This window comes from Delphinus delphis, chromosome 2 (genome assembly GCF_949987515.2).
Source record: "Delphinus delphis chromosome 2, mDelDel1.2, whole genome shotgun sequence".
In the NCBI taxonomy this organism is placed as follows: Eukaryota; Metazoa; Chordata; class Mammalia; order Artiodactyla; family Delphinidae; genus Delphinus; species Delphinus delphis.
The window spans coordinates 118,804,935-118,828,923 of record NC_082684.1 but is presented as its reverse complement, the minus strand read 5'-3'; the positions used below and the strand labels follow the sequence as shown (position 1 = coordinate 118,828,923).

Sequence of the window (23,989 nt, the reverse complement as noted above, 5' to 3'; positions counted from 1 at the left end):
ACTGAAAGCATTACCTCTAAGATCAGGAACAAGACAAGGATGTCCACTCTCACCACTACTATTCAACATAGTTTTGGAAGTCCTAGCCACGGGAATCAGAGAAGAAAAACAAATAAAAGGAATACAAATTGGAAAATAAGAAGTAAAACTGTCACTGTTTGCAGATGACATGATACTATACATAGAGAATCCTAAAGATGCCATCAGAAAACTACTAGAGCTAATCAATGAATTTGGTAAAGTTGCAGGATACAAAATTAATGCACAGAAATCTCTTGCATTCCTATACACTAATGATGAAAAATCTGAAAGAGAGATTAAGGAAACACTGCCATTTACCACTGCAATAAAAAGAATAAAATACTAGGAATAAACCTACCTAGGGGGACAAAAGGCCTGTATGCAGAAAACTGTAAGACACTGATGAAAGAAATTAAAGATGATACCAACAGATGGAGAGATATACCATGTTCCTGGATTGGACGAATCAATATTGGGAAAATGACTATACGACACAAAGCAATCTACATATTCAATGCAATCCCTATCAAATTACCAATGGCATTTTTTACGGAACTAGAACAAAAAATCTTAAAATTTGTTTGGAGACACAAAAGACCCCGAATAGCCAAAGCAGTCTTGAACGAAAAAAGCAGAGCTGGAGGAATCAGACTCCCTGACTTCAGACTATACTACAAAGCTACAGTAATCAAGACAATATGGTACTGGCACAAAAACAGAAACATAGATCAATGGAACAAGATAGAAAACCCAGAGATAAACCCCCACACATATGGTCAACTAATCTATGACAAAGGAGGCAAGGATATGCAATGGAGGAAAGACAGTCTCTTCAATAAGTGGTGCTGGGAAAACTGGACAGCTACATGTAAAAGAATGAAATTAGAACACTCCCTAACACCATATACAAAAATAAACTCAAAATGGATTAGAGACCTAAATGTAAGACCAGACACTATAAACTCTTAGAGGAAAACATAGGAAGGACACTCTTTGACATAAATCACAGCAAGATCTTTTTTGATCCACCTCCTAGAGTAATGGAAATAAAAACAAAAATAAACTAATGGGACTTAATGAAACTTCAAAGCTTTTGCACAGCAAAGGAAACCATAAACAGGACGAAAAGACAACCCTCAGAATGGGAGAAAATATTTGCAAACGAATCAATGGACAAAGGATTAATCTCCAAAATATATAAACAGCTCATGGAGCTCAACATTAAAAAAACAAACAACCCGGGCTTCCCTGGTGGCGCAGTGGTTGAGAGCCCCCCTGCCGATGCGGGGAACATGGTTTCGTGCCCTGGTCCAGGAGGATCCCACATGCCGCAGAGCTGCTGGGCCTGTGAGCCATGGCCGCTGAGTCTGCACGTCCGGAGCCTGTGCTCCGCAACGGGATAGGGCACAACAGTGAGAGGCCCGCGTACCAGAAAAACAACAAAAACAACAAACAAACAAAAAAACAACCCAAACAACCCAGTCCAAAAATGGGCAGAAGACCTAAAAAGACACTTCTCCGAAGAAGACATTCAGATGGCCAAGAAGCACATGAAAAGCTGCTCAACATCACTAATTGTTAGAGAAATGCAAATCAAAACTACAATGAGGTATCACCTCACAGCAGTTAGAATGGGCATCATCAGAATATCTACAAACAACAAATGCTGGAGAGGGTGTGGAGAAAAGGGAACCCTCTTGTACTCTTGGTGGGAATGTAAATTGATACAGCCACTATGAAGAACAATATGGAGCTTCCTTAAAAAACTAAAAAGTGAATTATCATATGATCCAGAAATGCCACTACTGGGCATATACCCAGAGAAAACCATAATTCAAAAAGACACATGCACCCCAATGTTCATTGCAGCACTATTTACAATAGCCAGGTCATGGAAGCAACCTACATGCCCATCGACAGACGAATGGATAAAGAAGATGTGGTACATATATACAATGGAATACTACTCAGCCATAGAAAGGAATGAAATTGGGTCATTTGTAGAGACGTGGATGGATCTAGAGACTGTCATACAGAGTGAAGTAAGTCAGAAAGGGTAAAACAAATATCGTGTGTTAGCGCATATATGTGGAACCTAGAAAAATGGTACAGATGAACTGGTTTGCAGGGCAGAAATTGAGACACAGATGTAGAGAACAAACGTAAGGACACCAAGAGGGGAAAGCAGTGGGGAGGTGGGGCTGGTGGTGTGATGAATTGTGCGATTGGGATTGACGTGTATAAAATTGATGACTAATAAGGACCTGCTGTATAAAAAAACAAAATTAAATTAAAAAATTAAAAAAAAAAAACTGAATGGGTGATGGAAGTCAGAATAGTAGTTACCCTAGAAGAGGGGTGAGAGTGTCTGGAAAGAAGTGCAAGCAGGCTTATGGGGTTCTGGTTATAAAAGTGTATTTATTTTGTGAAAATTCATTGAGTATTACTTTAAATCTGTGTACTTTTCCATATGTAACAACTTTTACATTTTTAAAACATGAATGAACTGGATTAGAATCTTTGATCCCCCATTTAATAGCTACACTTCAGGTTCCCCATCTTTAAAAGAAGTGAAAAACAATAATACCTATTCTGTCTGATTATTGTGGCAATTAATAGAGAAAAGAGTTAAGCATTTAACATGACTGGCCTAGTTTAAACACTTAATAAATGTATTAACAACAATAGTAATCTCTTGATTATCTGGAGAGTTACCACTTTTTACAGTAACTGTTAAGATATGATTATTATTACAAGCAATAACAATAGCATGAATATACACATTTAAGAAATCAAAATTACTAAGACAGAGCAAAAATATCTACATACTAGATCTTCACTAATGTTTAGAATTACATAGTAACCAAGAGATGCCACTTTAAGTTTCTGACAGCAGAGACGCCCCCTCCCTTTGTCAGGGAAACCTTGTAAGACCAATTTCTTCTCTCTCTCAGGAAAGCAAAGGAAAGGCCAGTAGCAGAGAAACTATGAACCAGTCTCCACTGGGTGTGAAAGGCAGAGAATGGGGTAAGGAAGGAAGTCAAGAGGGAGGAACCCTGATGCTAGGACTGGGCATCTGCCTTATTCAGATGTTCACAAAAGTCAAGAAATAGGTCATTTAAAAAACTGATTTTTTATAGATTAGTAACCTTCTGACCACTTTCAGTCAAAGTATTTGTGATGTTTAGTATTCTTTATTATATTTTGGATTGCATTCATACAATGGGAAATCATATTGATCCTAAAGTCAATGTAATTTGACTAAAGTTTATATTAAATCCCTTTTGTTCTAATTGTGAACTAATACTGCTTTAAGTATGATTATAATGCACACTGTATCCTCCTCCACACACCACCTATACTATCTCAAGTACTGGAATTAACTGTCCATTCCTATTTGTCAAAAGTCTTATAAGAGGGACTTCCCTCGTGGCGCAGTGGTTAAGAATCTGCCTGCCAATGCAGGGGACACGGGTTTGAGCTCTGGTCTGGGAAGATCCCACATGCCACGGAACAACTAAGCCCGTGCGCCACAACTACTGAGCCTGTGCTCTAGAGCCCAAGAGCCACAACTACTGAGCCCACGTGCCACAACTACTGAAGCCCGCATGCCTAGAGCTGGTGCTCTGCAACAAGAGAAGACACCACAATGAGAAGCCCACACACCACAGCAAAAGTAGCCCTCGCTCACCGCAACTAGAGAAAGCCTGTGCACAGCAACAAAGACCCAACGCAGCCCCCCAAAATTAATTAATTAAAAAAAGAAGTCTTATAAGAAATGATAGAGTCTCATTCATTCATATTCTCTCTCTCTTTCAATGAAATTACACCTCAGAATATGCCTCCAGAGTTTATAAACAGTCTAAAAGAAATTTAAAAAAAAAGATCACCAGGGTGGACAGCTGGCCCTCATCTGACAATGAAAGACAGTGGCCAGAAGAAATACATAAAGGTTTGAAGAAGAAGTGGGTTAATCCTTAGGCCTCAAGGCTCTTCCCCAAATTCAGAGGCAATGGACCTTAAGAAGACTAAGATGAAAAAGAAAGAAAAGAAAAGAAGACCAGGAATATGCCAGATAAAAAGCAGCAGCAAAAAGGAAAAGTGTCAGCAGACAGGAAAGCAGTCTGTGTTCAAACATTCCAAGAAAGCACCCACTGCAAACCCACCCGAGCAGTGTGCGTTGCATGATGCAGAGCACTGACAATGTCTGTGGTGGAGGAAGAGACAGCAGGAATCAAGGCCATCCAGCCAAGCAGGTGCCAGAGGTAGTGTGCAAAACCACGTTTTTAAAAAATTTTTCTTAATTTATCTCTGTCAGAACTTTCTTTCATTTTTCTCACACAGAAACACATTACATATCTATATTATTGACTGTTTTATATTATGCTATCTTGAAAGGTATTACAAACACACAGAATAATTGAATAAACTCATTTTGATGCATTATTTATTAAAAGAGAAAGTGCTTTTTAAAAGTGTACAAAAATATGAAATTAATAGCACAAAGATGAGGGGTAATTTTGGAAAAGGAAACAATACATCATTTAGTGTGTCTGTGTGTTTAAACAAAACTGAGCTTTATTTAGGTGGCAGTGGGTTAGTCGAGTTCCTTTAAATAGCTAGGAATTTGCGAAGTGCAAAGCTCTTGTAACTTAATCTGTGTTTTCCGCAAATCCCCATTGGTCCATTTACTTAAGAAACCCATGCTTCCCAGCTGGGTGCCAGCATACCAAACCTGCCCAGTCCTGCATAGTTTTATTTCTGTTACTAAATTAGGAAACCAAAGCGGGCAATGTCTGGGCCTACAGCAAAGAGAAAAAGGTTCAGCATCTTTAGTCGGCATGTCTTCTTAAAAGCCAGATCATTGTAAGATATTTAAGTTTTAATTAGAGATACCGAAATAATTTAGCCTAATAAGGAGTAATACTAAGAAATAATTAAATGAAGATAAAGGGAGAAATACAAACATTTAACAAAGGCATTCTTCTGAAGAGCCTTAATCATGATGTTGAAAATAAATTAACTACTACCACTCAAGGCTTAATGTCTCAGTGACTGACACTAAAATACTGCCATCTTTTTCTAGGCAGTGAGGAAGAAACGGGAAGTTATTCATCATAATTTTTACAAAGATTTACTAATATACTTTATGTAAAGCACTGTTAAAAGAAAGTAAGTAGAGCATTCAGAGAATGGATGAAACAAAAAGAAGGATTTGAAGAGAACAAAGCCACTGTGTTTACTTCCAAAATAATTTTAAAATGACAAAAATACAGAAGGAAAAATACATAATTTTCCACCTTTATTTGCCTCTAATTAGCACATTAGGGGGTTTAAAAAGACAGTGGTTGATAATTAACATTCTATGAAGTATAAACATACTTTAAACATATCCCAATACTTTGTCAATAGCTGAAGCCTGTATCCTAAAGGTGTTGGGACAATTTTAGTTCTAGCAATAGCTGAACTTTTCTTATAAACATTTTGTTAAATATTGATAAATTTCAAAGTAGTATTTATTTTACTTTAGTTCTATGAAAGAATTTTAAAATTAATTTATTTGCTATAAAATCTGTATTTTTATATGGATGAAGGCTGTTTAAATACCAGAATTTAGAAATTACAGAAAAATTAAATAACAAAGTCTGAGTGCTATGATAGGCCCTGAATGGCTTATCCAAAATGACCAAAAAAAAAAAAAAAAAAGATGTCCACAATATTTACTTTCCCAATCTTTAGCAATACAGAAATTCATTCATATTTATAAAGAAGCCACAGAGAAAAGAACTCTTCCAGTAACCATCCTCACTGTCTGGTATCCTTTCATCTAATCTCTTTATATATATTTATATAATCTTTATAGGACACTGAAAAGCATTTGTGGTGATTAGCTGTGAGCTAAAACTCAGTCTTTACCTTCTTTTGCTCAACTCCCACCACCAAGATCTGGCCATCAGTGAAGAGGAGAAGCAGGTCCACAGTTGGGTGGGGGGACAAGCAGAAACAGTTTCCCTCAGTCTCAAGTCTGTCTGTCCTTCAACCATCCATCCTACTGGAGGCACAATGTAGACAACATCACTGGCCTTGTCTGGCCCTTCACTGTCCCTATGTTATTGATAAGAGGCACACTGTTGTGGGAGGCACAATAAAATTAGAGAAGCAAGCTTAAAGTCATAAGTTACGTAATTAAAAATGAAAGCAAGAAATAGACTGGGTAGTTAGAAATGATACTGAACAGTGTAATGATCCCCATAGGTCATTTTGTTGAAAGGTCCTCCAGACCTTCATCTTTATCTTCTTACTGCTACCCATACATACATACAAATATATATATACAGATGAAACGCTCAAAAAAGAGGAAAAATAATTTTCTTTGGTTTGAAAAATATAAATTAAATTTAATATTTTTAAAAGAAATCTGAAAAAGAAGAAAAATGCTGAGAACTTACATGGCCTCATTTCAAAGCTTCCTATAAAGCTACAGTAATCAAGTTAATGTGGTATTGCCATAAGGATAAACATAAAGACAAAGGGAACAGAACTGAGAGTCTCCAGAAATAAACCCAAATATTTATGGTCAGCTGATTTTTGACAAAGGCACCAAGGTACTTCAACAAAGAAAGGATAGTCTTTTCAACAAATTATGCTAAAACAAGTGAATATCCCACATCTAAAAATATCTCAACCCTTACCTCACATCATACACAATAATTACCTTGAACTGGATCATAGACATAAATGTAACAGATAAAATTTTATATAAACTTATATAAGAAAGCATAAGACAAAAACTTTGTGATCCTACGTTTGGCAAACTGTTTGACAGCACAATTCATAAAACACAAAGCTAATAAATTGGGTTTCATCAAAATGTAAAACTTTTGCTCTTCAAAAGATATGTTTTTAAAAAAATGAAAAGACAAGCCACAGACTAGGAAAAAATATTTATAAATAACATATCTGGTAAAGGACTTTACCCAGGAAAAAGCAGGGATCAGCAACCTTGCTGTAAAAGGTCATTTAGTAAATAATTTAGACTTTGTGAGCCATACAGTCTCGGTCACAACTACTCAACTCTGCCACTGTAGCACAAAAGCAGCCACAGACAATGTGTAAATGAACAGGTATGGGTGTCTTCCAATAAAACTTTATTTACAAAATCAGGTGGTTGGTCAGATTTGACCCACAAGTCAGAGTTGCTGAGCCCTGCTCTATAGCGCTTCGTTCCAGGTGATCTGATTCTCATCCTATGGGGGCTATTTTACAACTCTGTAATTTGTATTGTAGATTACAACCTGATAAAATTTAAAATAATCCTTATTTATAAACACAAAAATAAATTATATCCCACAATGGAGAGACACCCTCTGCCATTGTGGGAAAAAACCTCCTTTGGTTCCATCTGAATGCTCATTTCAAGATTCTTGATCTATAAATGTGTCTGTTCTTTGGATCCTCCTTTGAACTGGTTATAACACCTTACCAGTTTTCTCATTAACAGGTTAAATAAAAACTTTAACACATTAAAAAAGTTTTATATCTATACAGGAGTCATAATCTTAACTTTCTGTGTGAAAATTATCCTTTAACACCAGAATATATAAAGAACTCTTACAACTAAAAATAACACAAACAACTCAGTGTAAAACAGGGCAAAAGATTTCTGAATAGAAACTTCACCAAAGAAATGGCAAATAAGTACATGAAAAAGATGCTATCAGTCTGTTCAGGATGCTATAACAAAACTACCATAAACTGGGTGGCTTTAAAGCAACAGAAACTTATTTCTCACTGTTTTGGAAGATAGGGAATCCAAGATCAAGGTGCTGGCAGATTCAGTGTCTAAAGAGGGCCTGCCCTCTCATTGACTGTGGAATTCTCACTGCAATCTCACCTGGTAGAAGGGGTGAGGAAGCTTATAAAGAGCCTCCTTTATAAGGGCACTAATCTAATTCATGAGGGCTCTGCCCTTATGGCTTACTGATAATTACCTCCCAAAGGCCCCACTTTCTAACACCATCACTTTGGGGGTTAAGATTTTAAATAGGAATTTTATGAGGACACCAACAGATGCTTAGTCTTTAGTTTTGAGGGAAATGCAAAATAAAACAATAATGAGCTGACTATATAGCCACTAGAATAGCCACAATTAGAAGACTGAAAATACCAAATGTTGGCAAGGATATAGAGCAACTGGAACTCTCATACATTGCTGGTGGGAATATAAGTGGTACAGATACTTTGGAAAACAGTTTAGCAGTTTCTTTCAAAGTTAAAAATATGTTTACCATGCAAACCAGCACTTCTACTCATAGGTATTTACCTAAGAGAAAAGAAAACATAAGCCCACAAAAAGCCTGTACACAAAAAAGAAATAAAATCTAAAATTAAAAAAGAAATCCTTGTACACAAATGTTGTTAGCAACATTATTCATAACAGCCCAAACTGAAAACAATCTAAATGGTCAATTAACTGGTGAGTAAACAAAATATGGCATATCCATACAATAAAATATAACTCAATAATAAAAAGAGACAACCTACTAAAACATAAAAGAACATACATGGGGCTTCCCTGGTGGCGCAGTGGTTGAGAGTCTGCCTGCCAAAGCAGGGGACACAGGTTCAAGCCCTGGCCTGGGAAGATCCCACATGCCGCGGAGCAACTAAGCCCATGCGCCACAACTACTGAGCCTGCGCATCTGGAGCTTGTGCTCTGCAACAAGAGAGGCCACAACAGTGAGAGGCTCGCGCACCGCGATGAAGAGTGGCCCCCACTCGCCGCAACTAGAGAAAGCCCTTGCATGGAAAAGAAGACCCAACACAGCCATAAATAAATTAATTAATAAATAAATTAATTAATTAAAAAAACATACATGTAAAAAAATCTATGCTAAGTATAAAATAAGCCAGACAGGAAAGACTGCATACTATTGTACATGATTCCATTTTTATGAAATTTCTAGAAAAGGCAAAGCTACTTATAAAAATAGAAACAAGATTAATAATTGGATGGGGGTGACAACAGGGGCTAGCAACAAACAGGCAACAGAGAATTTTCTGGGATGATGGATATATTCTAAAATTAGACTGTAATAAGGCTTCCTCAACTGTGTACATTTAATAAAATTCAAGAAACTGTACATATAATAAATTTTCTGCTATGCAAATTGTACCTCAATAAAGCTATTTTAAAAGATCAATGGGCAACAGTTTAAATAAATTATTAACTCATGCTAGGAACAAAATTACTGACATTGTCATAAAGTTTAAAAAGATATTGTCTAGAAGACTTTTAAAAGTGATATGGAGGAAAAACGTTATGTATACATCACACTTTGTAAATCAGTTCTAGATACTGCCCTAGAGATAAGGAAATCAAAGTTCTATTCCTTGCTTTACCATTTATGTATCATAACTTTACATGTGTTTCTGATTTAGAAGAAGAAATATAAAATATGTATAGGAAATAAACAGACATAGTATGTAAACCCTCATACCCTAATATGTCATGTCTTTTAGCAGGAGAAGCAAATTTTCAAGACTGTCATTCTATACCTTTTATAAAATTAAATCTTTAGAGTCAGTACAAATTAAGTATGTTGCATATTAGTGAGAGAAGGAATATCAGAACCCATCAAGTTAAAACCTACCTACTATATTGGATAAGAAAATGGAGAAGCAGGGATCAAGTAACATTAATTTTATAGGCTGTTGTTTTATTGAAAGTGATAGTTCATAAAGTTCCATGGCATTCTAGGTATGGGAAACTTGAAATAGCTTTATCTATTAAGTTCAAAAGCAATTTCACAGGACACCATAGGCAAACCAAGAACAGTCAACTAAAATACATATGGTGACTGGCACTTTAGAAAAAAAATTCTTAAGAAGTATAGAATAGGAGACGGCAGGGAAGATGGCGAAAGAGTAAGACACGGAGATCACCTTCCTCCCCACAGATATATCAGAAATACGGCTGCAAGTGGAACAACTCCTACAGAACACCTACTGAACGCTGGCAGAAGACCTCAGACCTCCCAAAAGTAAAGAAACTCCCCACGTACCTGGGTAGGGCAAAAGGAAAAAGAATAAACAGAGACAAAACAATAGGAACGGGACCAGCACCTCTGGGAGGGAGCTGTGAAAGAGGGAAAGTTTCCACACACCAGAAGCCCCTTCGCGGGTGGAGACTGCGGGTGGCGGAGGGTGGAAGCTTCGGCGCCACGGAGGAGAGCACAGCAACAGGGGTGCAGAGGGCAAAGCGGAGAGATTCCCGCACAGAGGATCGGTGCCGACCGGCACTCACTAGCCCGAGAGGCTTGTCTACTCACCCGCCGAGGCGGGCAGGGGCTGGGAGCTGAGGCTCGGGCTTCGGTCGGAGCTTAGGTAGAGGACTGGGGTTGGCGGCGTGAACACAGCTTGCAGGGGGTTAGTGCACCACGGCTAGCCGGGAGGGAGTCCGGGGAAAAGTCTGGACCTGCCGTAGAGGCAAGAGACTTTTTCTTCCCTCTTTGTTTCCTGGTGCGCAAGGAGAGGGGATTAAGAGCGCTGCTTAAAGGAGCTCCAGAGACGGGCGTGAGCCGTGGCTAACAGCGCGGACCCCAGAGACAGGTATGAGACGCTAAGGCTGCTGCTACTGCCACCAAGAGGCCTGTTTGCGAGCACAGGTCACTCTCCACACCTCCCTTCCGGGGAGCCTGTGCAGCCCGCCACTGCCAGGGTCCCAGGATCCAGGGACAACTTCCCCGGGAGAACACACGGCGCGCCTCAGGCTGGTGCAACGTCGTGGCGGCCTCTGCCACCGCAAGCTCGCCCCATATCTGCACCCCTCCCTCCCCCAGGCCTGAGTGAGCCACAGCACCCAAATCAGCTGCTCCTTTAACCCCGTCCTGTCTGAGCGAAGAACAGGCGCCCTCCGGCGACCTACACGCAGAGGCGGGGCCAAATCCAAAGCTGAGCCCTGGGAGCTGTGGGAACAAAGAGGAGAAAAGGAAATCTCTCCCAGCAGCCTCAGGAGCAGCGGATTAAATCTCCACAATCAACTTGATGTACCCTGCATCTGTGGAATACCTGAATAGACAACGAATCATCCCAAATTGAGGAGGTGGACTTTGAGAGCAAGATTTATTATTTTTTCCCCTTTTCCTCTTTTTGTGAGTGTGTATGTGTATGCTTCTGTGTGAGATTTTATCTGTATAGCTTTGCTTTCACAATCTGTCCTAGGGTTCTATCCGTCTGTTTTGGTTTTTTTTTACTTTTTTTAAAATTTTTTTTCTTAATTATTTTTTATTATAATAACTATTTTATCTTACTTTATTTTATATTTTTATCTTCTTTCTTTTCTTTCTTCCTGCCTTCCTTCCTTCCTTAATTCCTTCTTTCCTTCTTTTTCTCCATTTTATTCTGAGCAATGTGGATGAAAGGCTCTTGGTGCTACAGACAGGAGTCAGTTCTGTGCCTCTGAGATAGGAGAGCCAAGTCCACAAGAGACCTCCCAGCTCCACATAATATCAAACGGCAAAAATCTCCCAGGGATCTCCATCTCAACACCAACAGCCAGCTTCACTCAACAACGAGCAAGCTACAGTGCTGGACACCCTATGCCAAACAACTAGCAAGACAGGAACACAATCCCACCCATTAGCAGAGAGGCTGCCTAAAATCATAATAAGTCCACAGACACCGCAAAACACACCACCAGACGTGGTCCTGCCTACCAGAAAGACAAGATCCAGCCTCATCCACCAGAACACAGGCACTAGTTCCCTCCACCAGGAAGCCTACACAACCCACTGAACGAACCTTAGCCACTGGGGACAGACACCAAAAACAACGGGAACTTCGAACCTGCAGCCTGCAAAAAGGAGACCCCAAACACAACAAGTTAAGCAAAATGAGAAGACAGAAAAACACACAGCAGATGAAGGAGCAAGATAAAACCCCACGAGACCTAACAAATGAAGAGGAAATAGGCAGTCTACCTGAAAAAGAATTCAAAATAATGATAGTAAAGATGATCAAAAATCTTGGAAATAGAGAAAATTCAAGAAACATTTAACAAGGACCTAGAAGAACTAAAGATGACACAAGCAACGATGAACAACACAATAAATGAACTTAAAAATACTCTAGAAGGGATCAATAGCAGAATAACTGAGGCAGAAGAACGGTTAAGTGACCTGGAAGATAAAATAGTGGAAATAACTACTGCAGAGCAGAATAAAGAAAAAAGAATGAAAAGAACTGAAGACAGTCTCAGAGACCTCTGGGACAACATTAAACGCACCAACATTCGAATCACAGCAGTTCCAGAAGAAGAAGAGAAAAAGAAAGGGACCGAGAAAATATTTGAAGAGATTATAGTTGAAAACTTCCCTAATATGGAAAAGGAAATAGTTCATCAAGTCCAGGAAGCACAGCAAGTCCCATACAGGGTAAATCCAAGGAGAAACACACCAAGACACATATTAATCAAACTGTCAAAAATTAAATACAAAGAAAACATATTAAAAGCAGCAAGGGAAAAAGAACAAATAACACACAAGGGAATCCCCATAAGGTTAACAGCTGATCTTTCAGAGAAACTCTGCAAGCCAGAAGGGACTGGCAGGACATATTTAAAGTGATGAAGGAGAAAAGCCTACAACCAAGATTACTCTACCCAGCAAGGATCTCATTCAGATTTGATGGAGAAATTAAAATCTTTACAGACAAGCAAAAGCTGAGAGAGTTCAGCACCACCTAACCAGCTTTACAACAAATACTAAAGGACCTTCTCTAGGCAAGAAACACAAGAGAAGGAAAAGACCTAAAATAACAAACCCAAAACAATTAAGAAAATGGGAAGAGGAACACACATATCGATAATTACCTTAAATGTAAATGATTAAATGCTCCCACCAAAAGACACAGACTGGCTGAATGGATACAAAAACTAAACCCACATATATGCTGTCTACAAGAGACCCACTTCAGAACTAGAGACACATACTGACTGAAAGTGAGGGGATGGAAAAAGATATTCCACGCAAATGGCAACCAAAAGAAACCCGGAGTAGCAATTCTCATATCAGACAAAATAGATTTAAAAATAAAGACTATTACAAGAAACAAAGAAGGACACTACCTAATGATCAAGGGATCGATCCAAGAAGAAGATATAACAATTGTAAATATTTATGCACCCAACATAGGAGCACCTCAGTACATAAGGCAAATACTAACAGCCATAAAAGGAGAAATCAACAGTAACACATTCATAGTAGGAGATTGTAACACCCCACTTTCACCAATGAACAGATCATCCAAAATGAAAATAAATAAGGAAACACAAGCTTTAAATGATACATGAAACAAGATGGACTTAATTGATATTTATAGGACATTCCATCCAAAAACAACAGAATACACATTTTTCAGAATACACACATTTTTCTCAAGTGCTCATGGAACATTCTCCAGGATAGATCATATTATGGGTCACAAATCAAGCCTTGGTAAATTTAAGAAAACTGAAATTGTATCAAGCATCTTTTCTGACCACAATGCTGTAAGACTAGATATCAATTACAGGAATAGATCTGTAAAAAATACAAACACATGGAGGCTAAACAATACACTACTTCATAACGAAGTGATCACTGAAGAAATCATAGAGGAAATCAAAAAATACCTAGAAACAAATGACAATGGAGACACGACGACCCAAAACCTATGGGATGCAGCAAAAGCAGTTCTAAGAGGGAAGTTTATAGCAATACATTCCTACCTTAAGAAACAGGAAACATCTCGAATAAACAACCTAACCTTGAACCTAAAGCAATTAGAGAAAGAAGAACAAAAAAATCCCAAAGTTAGCAGAAGTAAAGAAATCATAAAGATCAGATCAGAAATAAATGAAAAAGAAATGAAGGAAATGATAGCAAAGATCAATAAAACTAAAAGCTGGTTCTTTGAGAAGATAAACAAAATAGATAAATCATTAGCCAGACTCATCAAGGAAAAAAAGGGAGAAGACTCAAATCAATAGAACTAGAAATGAAAAAGAAGAAGGAACAACTGACACTGCAGAAATACAAAACATCATGAGAGATTACAACAAGCAACTCTATGCCAAAAAAATGGACAACCTGGAAGAAAAGGACAAATTCTTAGAAATGCACAACCTGTCAAGACTGAATCAGGAAGAAATGGAAAATACGAACAGACCAATCACAAGCACTGAAATTGAAACTCTGATTAAAAATCTTCCAACAAACAAAACCCCAGGACCAGATGGCTTCACAGGTGAATTCTATCAAACATTTAGAGAAGAGCTAACACCTATCCTTCTCAAACTCTTCCAAAATATAGCAGAGGGAGGAACACTCCCAAACTCATTCTACAAGGCCACCATCACCTTGATACCAAAACCAGACAAGGATGTCACAAAGAAAGAACACCCCAGGCCAGTATCACTGATGAACATGGATGCAAAAATCCTCAACAAAATACTAGCAAACTGAATCCAACAGCACATTAAGAGGATCATAGACCATGATCAGGTGGGGTTTATTCCAAGAATGCAAGGATTCTTCAATATATGCAAATCAATCAGTGTGATACACCATATTAACAAATTGAAGGAGATAAATCATATTGTCATCTCAATAGATGCAGAGAAATCTTTTGACAAAATTCAATGCCCATTTATGATAAAAACCCTCCAGAAAGTAGGCATAGAGGGAACTTTCCTCAACATAATAAAGGCCATATATGACAAACCCACAGCCAACATCGTCCTCAATGGTGAAAAACTGAAAGCATTTCCACTAAGATCAGGAACAAGACAAGGTTGCCCACTCTCACCACGCTTATTCAACATTGTTTTGGAAGTTTTAGCCACAGCAATCAGAGAAGAAAAGGAAGTAAAAGGAATCCAAATCGGAAAAGAAGAAGTAAAGCTGTCACTGTTTGCAGATGACATGATACTATACATAGAGAATCCTAAAGATGCTACCAGAAAACTACTAGACCTAATCAATGAATTTGGTAAAGTACCAGGATACAAAAATAAATGCACAGAAATCTCTCACGTTCCTATACACTAATGATAAAAAATATGAAAGTGAAATCAAGAAAACACTCCCATTTACCACTGTATCAAAAAGAATAAAATATCTAGGAATAAACCTACCTAAGGAGACAAAATACCTGTATACAGAAAATTATAAGACACTGATGAAAGAAATTAAAGATGATACAAATAGGTGGAGAGATATACCATGTTCTTGGATAGGAAGAATCAGCATTGTGAAACTGACTCTACTACTCAAAGCAATCTACATATTCAATGCAATCCCTATCAAACTACCACTGGCATTTTTCACAGAACTAGAACAAAAAATTTCACAATTTGTATGGAAACACAAAAGACCCCGAATAGACAAAGCAATATTGAGAATGAAAAACAGAGCTGGAGGAATCAGGCTCCTTGACTTCAGACTGTACTACAAAGCTACAGTAATCAAGACAGTACGGTACTGGCACAAAACCAGACAGATAGATCAATGGAACAGGATAGAAAGCCTAAAGATAAACCCATGCACATATGGTCACCTTATCTTTGATAAAGGAAGGAGGAATGTACAGTGGAGAAAGGACAGCCTCTTCAATAAGTGGTGCTGGGAAAACTGGACAGGTACATGTAAAAGTATGAGATTAGAACACTCTCTAACACCATACACAAAAATAAGCTCAAAATGGATTAAAGACCTAAATGTAAGGCCAGAAACGATCAAACTCTTAGAGGAAAACATAGGCAGAACACTCTATGACATAAATCACAGCAAGATCCTTTTTGACCCACCTCCTAGGGAAATGGAAATAAAAAAATAATAAACAAATGGGACCTAACGAAACTTCAAAGCTTTTGCACAGCAAAGGAAACCATAAATAAGACCAAAAGACAACCCTCAGAATGGGAGAAAATATTTGCAAATGAAGCAACTGAGAAAGGATTAATCTCCAAAACTTATAAGCAACTCATGCAGCTCAATAACAAAAAAACAAACAACCCAATCCAAAAATGGGCAGAAGACCTACATAGACATTTCTCCAAAGAAGATATACAGACTGCCAACAAACACATGAAAGAATGCTCAACATCATTAATCATTAGAGAAATGCAGATCAAAACTACAATGAGATATCATCTCACACCAGTCAGAACGGCCATCATCAAAAAATCTAGAAACAATAAATGCTGGAGAAGGTGTGGAGAAAAGGGAACACTCTTGCACTGCTGGTGGGAATGTGAATTGGTACAGCCACTATGGAGAACAGTATGGAGGTTCCTTAAAAAACTACAAATAGAACTACCATATGACCCAGCAATCCCACTACTGGGCATATACCCTGAGAAAACCATAATTCAAAAAGAGTCATGTACCAAAATGTTCATTGCAGCTCTATTTACAATAGCCAGGAGATGGAAACAGCCTAAGTGTCCATCATCGGATGAATGGATAAAGAAGATGTGGCACATACATACAATGGAATATTACTCAGCCATAATAAGAAACGAAATTGAGTTATTTGTAGTGAGGTGGATGGACCTAGAATCTGTCATACAAAGTGAAGTAAATCAGAAAGAGAAAGACAAATACCGTATGCTAACACATATATACGGAATCTAAGGAAAAAAAATGTCATGAAGAGCCTAGGGGTAAGACGGGAATAAAGACACAGACATACTAGAGAATGGACTTGAGGATATGGGGAGGGGGAAGGGTAAGCTGTGACAAAGTGAGAGAGTGGCATGGACATATATACACTACCAAACGTAAAATAGATAGCTAGTGGGAAGCAGCTGCATAGCACAGGGAGATCAACTCGGTGCTTTGTGACCACATAGAGGGGTGGGATGGGGAGGGTGGGAGGGAGGGAGATGCAAGAGGGAAGAGATATGGGAACATATGTATATGTATAACTGATTCAGTTTGTTAGAAAGCAGAAACTAACACACCATTGTAAAGCAATTATACTCCAATAAAGATGTAAAAAAAAAAAAGAAGTCTAGAATAGGTAAAATTATTACTAATTGTTGATTTATGGATCTGATTTGATCTACTATATTAAGAACCTGAAAAAACAGAAAGATTAAAACTTTCATTTTTCCTGTATTTAAAATTAACAGTATTCTGTAGTCTGTATTTCATATATCACTCCCTAAAAAATATGTAAGTATTTGGTTCTTAAACTGCTAAATAATTTAGGAATTTGCTATGTGTAGAATACATATTCAATTATGCCATTGGATCACTTCACTTTAAGTGAAAAAGTCATGGAAATTTATCCCTGAAGACCCCACTTGTGGGTATAAAGACTGGAAGACAACACTCCATATACACAAGACAGTATGAGTGATTCTTCCTTCACTGGTTATGCACTGATACAGAAAAACTGTCTCACATTTTCAAATGTGTAGTGTTCAGCCTCCTGATGATCTCAGGTTATAGAAGAATTGCACCACAAAAATCATAATTTGGGTTTGAGATATATACAACATGCATAACTGTGCATACTTTAAAAAATACTGTCCAGTGTATATTTGCTCTGCTTTAAGTTAAACATATTTTTCAAAGCATCAAAGAGGGCAGAGTAGAAGGATGTGCACTTACCTCCTCTTGCAAGAGCACTGAATTCACAACTAACTGCTGAACAACCATTGACAGGAAGATGCTGGAACCCACCAAAAATGATACTCCACATCCAAAAACAAAGGAAAAGCCACAGTGAGATGGTAGAAGGGATTCAATCACGATAAAATCAAATCCCATACCCGCCAGGTGGGCAACCCACAAACTGGAGAACAATTACACCACAGAAATTCTTCCACTGTAGTGAAGGTTCTGAGCCCCACATCAGGCTTCCCAGCCTGGGGGTCCAGCAATGGGACTAGGAATCCCCAGGAAATCTGACTTTGAAGGCCAGTGAGATTTGACTGTAGGACTTCCACAGGACTGGGGGAAATAGCGACTCCACTCTTAGAGGGCACACATAAAGTCCTGTGCGCAACAGGACCCAGAGGAAAAGAGCAGTGACCCATAGGAGACTGAACCAAACCTACCTGATAATGTTGGAGGCTTTCTTGCAGAGACGGGGGGCAGCTGTGGCTCACTGTGGGGACAAGGGCACTGACAGCAGCAGAACTGGGATGTACCCATTGGTGTAAGCCCTCCTAGAGGCCGTCATTAGCCCCACCTACAGTTTGTAGGCTCCAGTGCTGGGTTGCCTCAGACCAAACAACTACAAGGTAGGGAACAGAGCCATACCCATCAGCAGACAAGCAGATTAAAGTTTTAGTGAGAAAGGCTCTGCCTACCAGAGCAAGATGCAGTTCTACCCACCACCAGTTCCTCCCATCAGGAAGCTTACACAAGCCTCTCAGATAGCATCATCCACCACAGGGCAGAGAGCAGTAGCAAGAAGAACTACAATCCTGCAGCCTGCAGAACGAAAACCACAATCACAGAAAGTTAGACAAGATGAAAAGGAAGAGGATGATGTCACAGTTGAAGGAATAAGGTAAAACCCCCCAAAAACAACTAAACAAACTGGAGATAGGCAACCTTCCAAAAAAAGAATTGATAATAATGATAGTGAAGATGATCCAAGATCCTGGAAAAAGAATGGAGGCAAAGATTGAGAAGATGCAAGAAATATTTAACAAAGACCTACAAGAACTAAAGAACAAACAAGTAGAGATGAACAATACAATAAATGAAATGAAAAATATACTAGAAGGAATCAATAGCAGAATTACTGAGGCAGAAGAATGGATAAGTGACCTGTAAGACAGAATGGTGGAGATCACTGTCACGGAACAGAATAAAGAAAAAAGAATAAAAACAAATGAAGACAGCCTAAGATACCTCTGGGACAACAATGAATGTACCAACATTCGCATTACAGGGATCCCAAAAGGAGAAGAGAGAGAGAAAGGACCTGAGAAAATATTTGAAGAGATAATAGCTGAAAACTTCCCTAACATGGGAAAGGAAACAGCCAACCAAGCCCAGGAAGTGCAGAGAGTCCCAGGCAGGATAAGCCCAAGCAGAAAAACACTGAGACACATAGTAATCAAATTGACAAAAATTAAAGACAAAGAAAAAATATTAAAAGCAACAAGGGAAAAATGACAAATAACATACAAGGGAACTCCCATAAGGTTATCACCTGATTTCTCAGCAGAAACTCTGCAAGCCAAAAGGTAGTGGCATGATATATTTAAAGTGATGAAAGGGAAGAACCTACAACCAAGAATACTATACCCAGTAAGGCTCTCATTCAGATTTGACAGAGAAATCAAAAGCTTTACAGACAAGCAAAAGCTAAGAGAATTCAGCACCACCAGGCCAGCTTTGCAACAAATGCTAAAGGAACTCCTCTAGGCGGGGAAGAGACTGGCAACTTAACAAAAAAACAAACAAAAAAACCTTGTACATACATAGACTGTTTTATCAAAACTGCATGGGGGGGCTTCCCTGGTGGCGCAGTGGTTGAGAGTCCACCTGCCGTTGCAGGGGACATGGGTTCGTGCCCCAGTCTGGGAGGATTCCACATTCCACGGAGCGGCTAGGCCTGTGAGCCATGGCCACTGAGCCTGTGCGTCCAGAGCCTGTGCTCTGCAACGGGAGAGGCCACAACAGTGAGAGGCCTGCGTACCACAAAAAAAAAAAAAAAAAAAAAAAAAAAAACTGCATGGAAACAGCAAACCCAAAAACTACAATAGATACACACATGCAAAAGAAAAAGCAACCCAAACACAGCACTAAAGAGGGTCATCAAACAAGAGAACAAAATAGGAAGGGAAGAAAAAAGACCTATAAAAACAAATCCAAAACAATTAAGAAAATGGCAACAAGATTAAGAAAATTAAGAAAATGGCACAATTAAGAAATTAAAAAATTAAGAAAATGGCACAATTAAAAACAATTAAGAAAATGGCAACATATCGATAATTACCTTCAATGTAAATGGATTAGAAGCACCACCCAAAAGACACAGACTGGCTTAGTGGATACAAAAACAATACCCACGTATATGCTGTCTACAAGAGGAACATATACAGACTGAAAACATACAGACTGAAAGTGAGGGGATGGAAGAAGGTATCCCATGCAAATGGAAACCAAAAGAAAGCTAGAATAGCAGTACTCATATCAAACAAAATAGACTTTAAAATAAAGACTCTAATAAGAGACAAAGAAGGACACTACATAATGATCAAGGGATCAATCCAAGGAAAAGATATAACAATTGTAAATATATATGTACCCAACATAGGAGCACCTCAATATATAAGGCAAATACTAACAGCCATAAAGGGAGAAATCAACAGTAACACAATAATAGTGGGGGACTTTAACACCCCACTTTCATCAGCAGACAGATCATCCAGACAGAAAATGAATAAGGAAACACAGCCCTACAATAACACACTAGACCAGATGGACTGAATTTATATTTATAGAGCATTCCATCCAAAAGCAGCAGAATACACATTCTTCTCAAGTGCACACAGAACATTTTCTAGGATGGACTACATGCTGGGCCACAAGGAGAGCTTCAGTAAATTTAAGAAAACTGAAATCATATCAAACATCTTTTCTGATCACAATGCTATGAGATTAGAAATAAACTACAAGAAAAAAACTATTAAAAACACAAATGGGCTTCCCTGGTGGTGCAGTGGTTAAGAATCTGCCTGCCAATGCAGGGGACACAGGTTCGAACCCTGTCTGGGAAGATCTGACATGCCGCGGAGCAACTAAGCCCATGCATCACAACTACTGAGCCTGCGCTCTACAGCCCGTGAACAACAAACTGAGCCCACATGCCACAACTACTGAAGCCCGTGCACCTAGAGCCCGTGCTCCGCAACAACAGAAGCCACCGCAATGAGAAGCCCACGCACCGCAACAAAGAGTAGCACACTCTTGCCGCAGCTAGAGAAAAGGCTGCATGCAGCAATGAAGACCCAACACAGCCAAAAATAAATTAATTTATTTTAAAAAAACCCACAAACACGTAGAGGCTAAACAATATAGTACTAAACAACCAATGGATCACTGAAGAAATCACAGAAGAAATCAAAACATACCTACGGACAAAAGAAAATGAAAGCACAATGATCCAAAACCTATGCAATGTAGCAAAAGCAGTTCTAAGAGGGGAGTTTACAGCAATACAATCTTACCTCAGGAAACAAGAGAAACCTCAAATAAACAACCTAACCTTACACCTAAAATAACTGGAGAAAGAAGAACAAACAAAACCTAAAGTTAGTAGAAGGAAAGAAATCATAAAGACCAGAGCAGAAATAAATGAAATAGAGACAAAGAAAACAACAGCAAAGATCAATGAAGCTAAAAGCTGGTTCTCTGAAAAGATAAACAAAATTCATAAACCTTTAGCCAGACTCATCAAGAAAAAAAGGGAGATGGCTCAAATCAAAATTAGAAATGAAAAAGGAGAAGTTGCAACTGACACCACAGAAATACAAAGGGTCATCAGAGACTAATACAAGCAACTGTATGCCAATAAAATGGACAACCTGGAAGAAACAGACAAATTCCTAGAAAGGTAGTCTCCCAAAACTGAACCAGGAAGAAATAGAAAATATGAACAGACCAATCACAAGCACTGAAACTGACACTGTGATTAAAAAACTCCCAGTAAACAAAATTCCAGGGCCTGATGGTCTCATAGGTGAATTCTATCAAACATCTAGAGAAGAGCCAACACCTATCCTTCTGAAACTCTTCCAAAAAGGTGCAGAGGAAGGAAAACTCCCAAACTCATTCCATGAGGCCACCATCACCCTGTTACCAAAACCAGGCAAAGATACTACAAAAAAAGAAAATTACAGGCCAATATCACTGACAAACATAGACGTAAAAATCCTCAACAAAATACTAGCAAACCAAATCCAGCAATACGTTAAAACGATCATACACCATGATCAAGTAGGATTTATCCCAGGGATGCAGGATTTTTCAATATCCGCAAATCAATCAGTGTGATACAATACATCAACAAATTGAAGAATAAAAACCAAATGATCATCTCAATAGATGCGGAAAAAGCTTTTGACAAAATTCAGCACCCATTTATGATAAACACTCTCCAGAAAGTGGGCACAGAGGGAACACACCTCAACCTAATAAAGTTCATAGAGGACAAACTTACAGCTAACGTCATACTCAATGGGGAAAGGCTGGAAGCATTTCCTCTAAGATCAGGAACAAGACAAGGAGGAACAAGACACAACTTTTATTCAACATAGTTTTGGAAGTCCTAGCTATGGCAATCATAGAAGAAAAAGAAATAAAAAGAATCCAAACTGGAAAAGAAGATGAAAACTGTCACTGTTTGCAGATGACATGATACTATATATAGAAGATCCCAAAGACGCTACCAGAAAACTACTAGAACTCATCAATGAATTTGGTAAAGCTGCAGTTTACAAAATTAATACACAGAAATCTGTTGTATTTCTATACACTAACAACGAAAGATCAGAAAGAGAAATTCAAGAAACAATCCCATTTACCATCGCATCAAAATGAATAAAATACCTAGGAATAGCCTATCTAAGGAGACAAAAGACCTGTACTCTGAAAACTGTAAGACACTGATGAAAGAAATCAAAGAAGACACAGACAGATGGAAAGCTATACCATTTCGTGGATTAAAAGAACCAATACTATCAAAATGACTATACTACCCAAGGCAATCTACCAATTCAACGCAGTCCCTATCAAATTACCAATGGCATCTTTCACAGAAGTAGAACAAAAAATCTTAAAATTTATACGGATACACAAAAGACCCCAAACAGCCAAAGAAGTCTTGAGAAAGAAAAATGGAGCTGGAGGAATCAGGCTGTCTGATGTCAGACTATACTACAAAGCTATAGTCATCAAAACAGTATGGTACCGGCACAAAAACAGAAATATAGATCAATGGAACAGGATAGAAAGCCCAGAAATAAACCCACACACCCATGGTCAATTAATCTACAACAAAGGAAGCAAGACTACACAGCGGTGTAAAGACAGTCTCTTCAACAAATGGTGCTGGGAAAACTGGACAGCTACATGTGAAACAAATGAAATTAGATCATTCTTTAACACCATACACAAAAATAAGCTCTCAAAGTGGATTAAAGACTTAAATGTGGACTTCCTTGGTGGCGCAGTGGTTAAGAATCCTCCTGCCAATGCAGGGGACATGGGTTCGAGCCCTGGTCTGGGAAGATCCCATGTGTCACAGAGCAACTAAGCCCATGTGCCACAACTATTGAGCCTGCACTCTAGAGCCCGTGTGCCACAAGTACTGAAGCCCATGTGCCTAGAGCCTGTGCTCCGCAACAACAGAAGCCACCGCAATTAGAAGCCCGTGCACCGCAACGCAGAGTAGCCCCCACTCACCACAACTAGAGAAAGCCCATGTGCATCAACAAAGACCCAATGCAGCCAAAAAAAAAAAAAAAAAAAAAATCCCAGCAATATCTTTTTCGATCCATCTCCCAGAATAATGGAAATAAAAACAAAAATAAACAAATGGGATCTAATTAAACTTAAAAGCTTTTGCACAGCAAAGGAGACCATAAACAAAATGAAAAGACAACCCACAGATTGGGAGAAAATATTTGCAAATGATGTGACTGAGAAGGGATTAGACTCCAAAGTTTACAAATAGCTCATAAGGCTTAATATCATCAAAACAAACAACCCAATCAAAAAATGGGCAGAAGACCTAAATAGACATTTCTCCAAAGAAGACATACAGATGGCCAAGAGGAATATGAAAAGATGTTCAACATCGCTAATTATTAGAGAAATGCAAATCAAAACTACAATGAGATATCACCTCACACCAGTCAAAATGGCTATCATCAAAAAATCCACAAACAATAAAT

General features: G+C 38.5%; 1 protein-coding gene across 3 annotated transcripts in view; it reads right to left on the bottom strand.

Moving 5' to 3' along the window:
• Nucleotides 1-23,989, bottom strand: part of LRRC28 (leucine rich repeat containing 28) — a 183,707-nt gene that overhangs the window by 112,312 nt on the left and 47,406 nt on the right. Inside the window, exon 6 of one of the 3 annotated variants that reach the window (XM_069540468.1) lies at nt 17,682-17,764. The exons of the other annotated variants lie outside the window; for them this stretch is intronic. Coding sequence (XP_069396569.1) covers nt 17,682-17,764 — 83 coding nt within the window. The remainder of the gene's footprint in view (nt 1-17,681; nt 17,765-23,989) is intronic. 3 annotated transcript variants of the gene reach the window in all.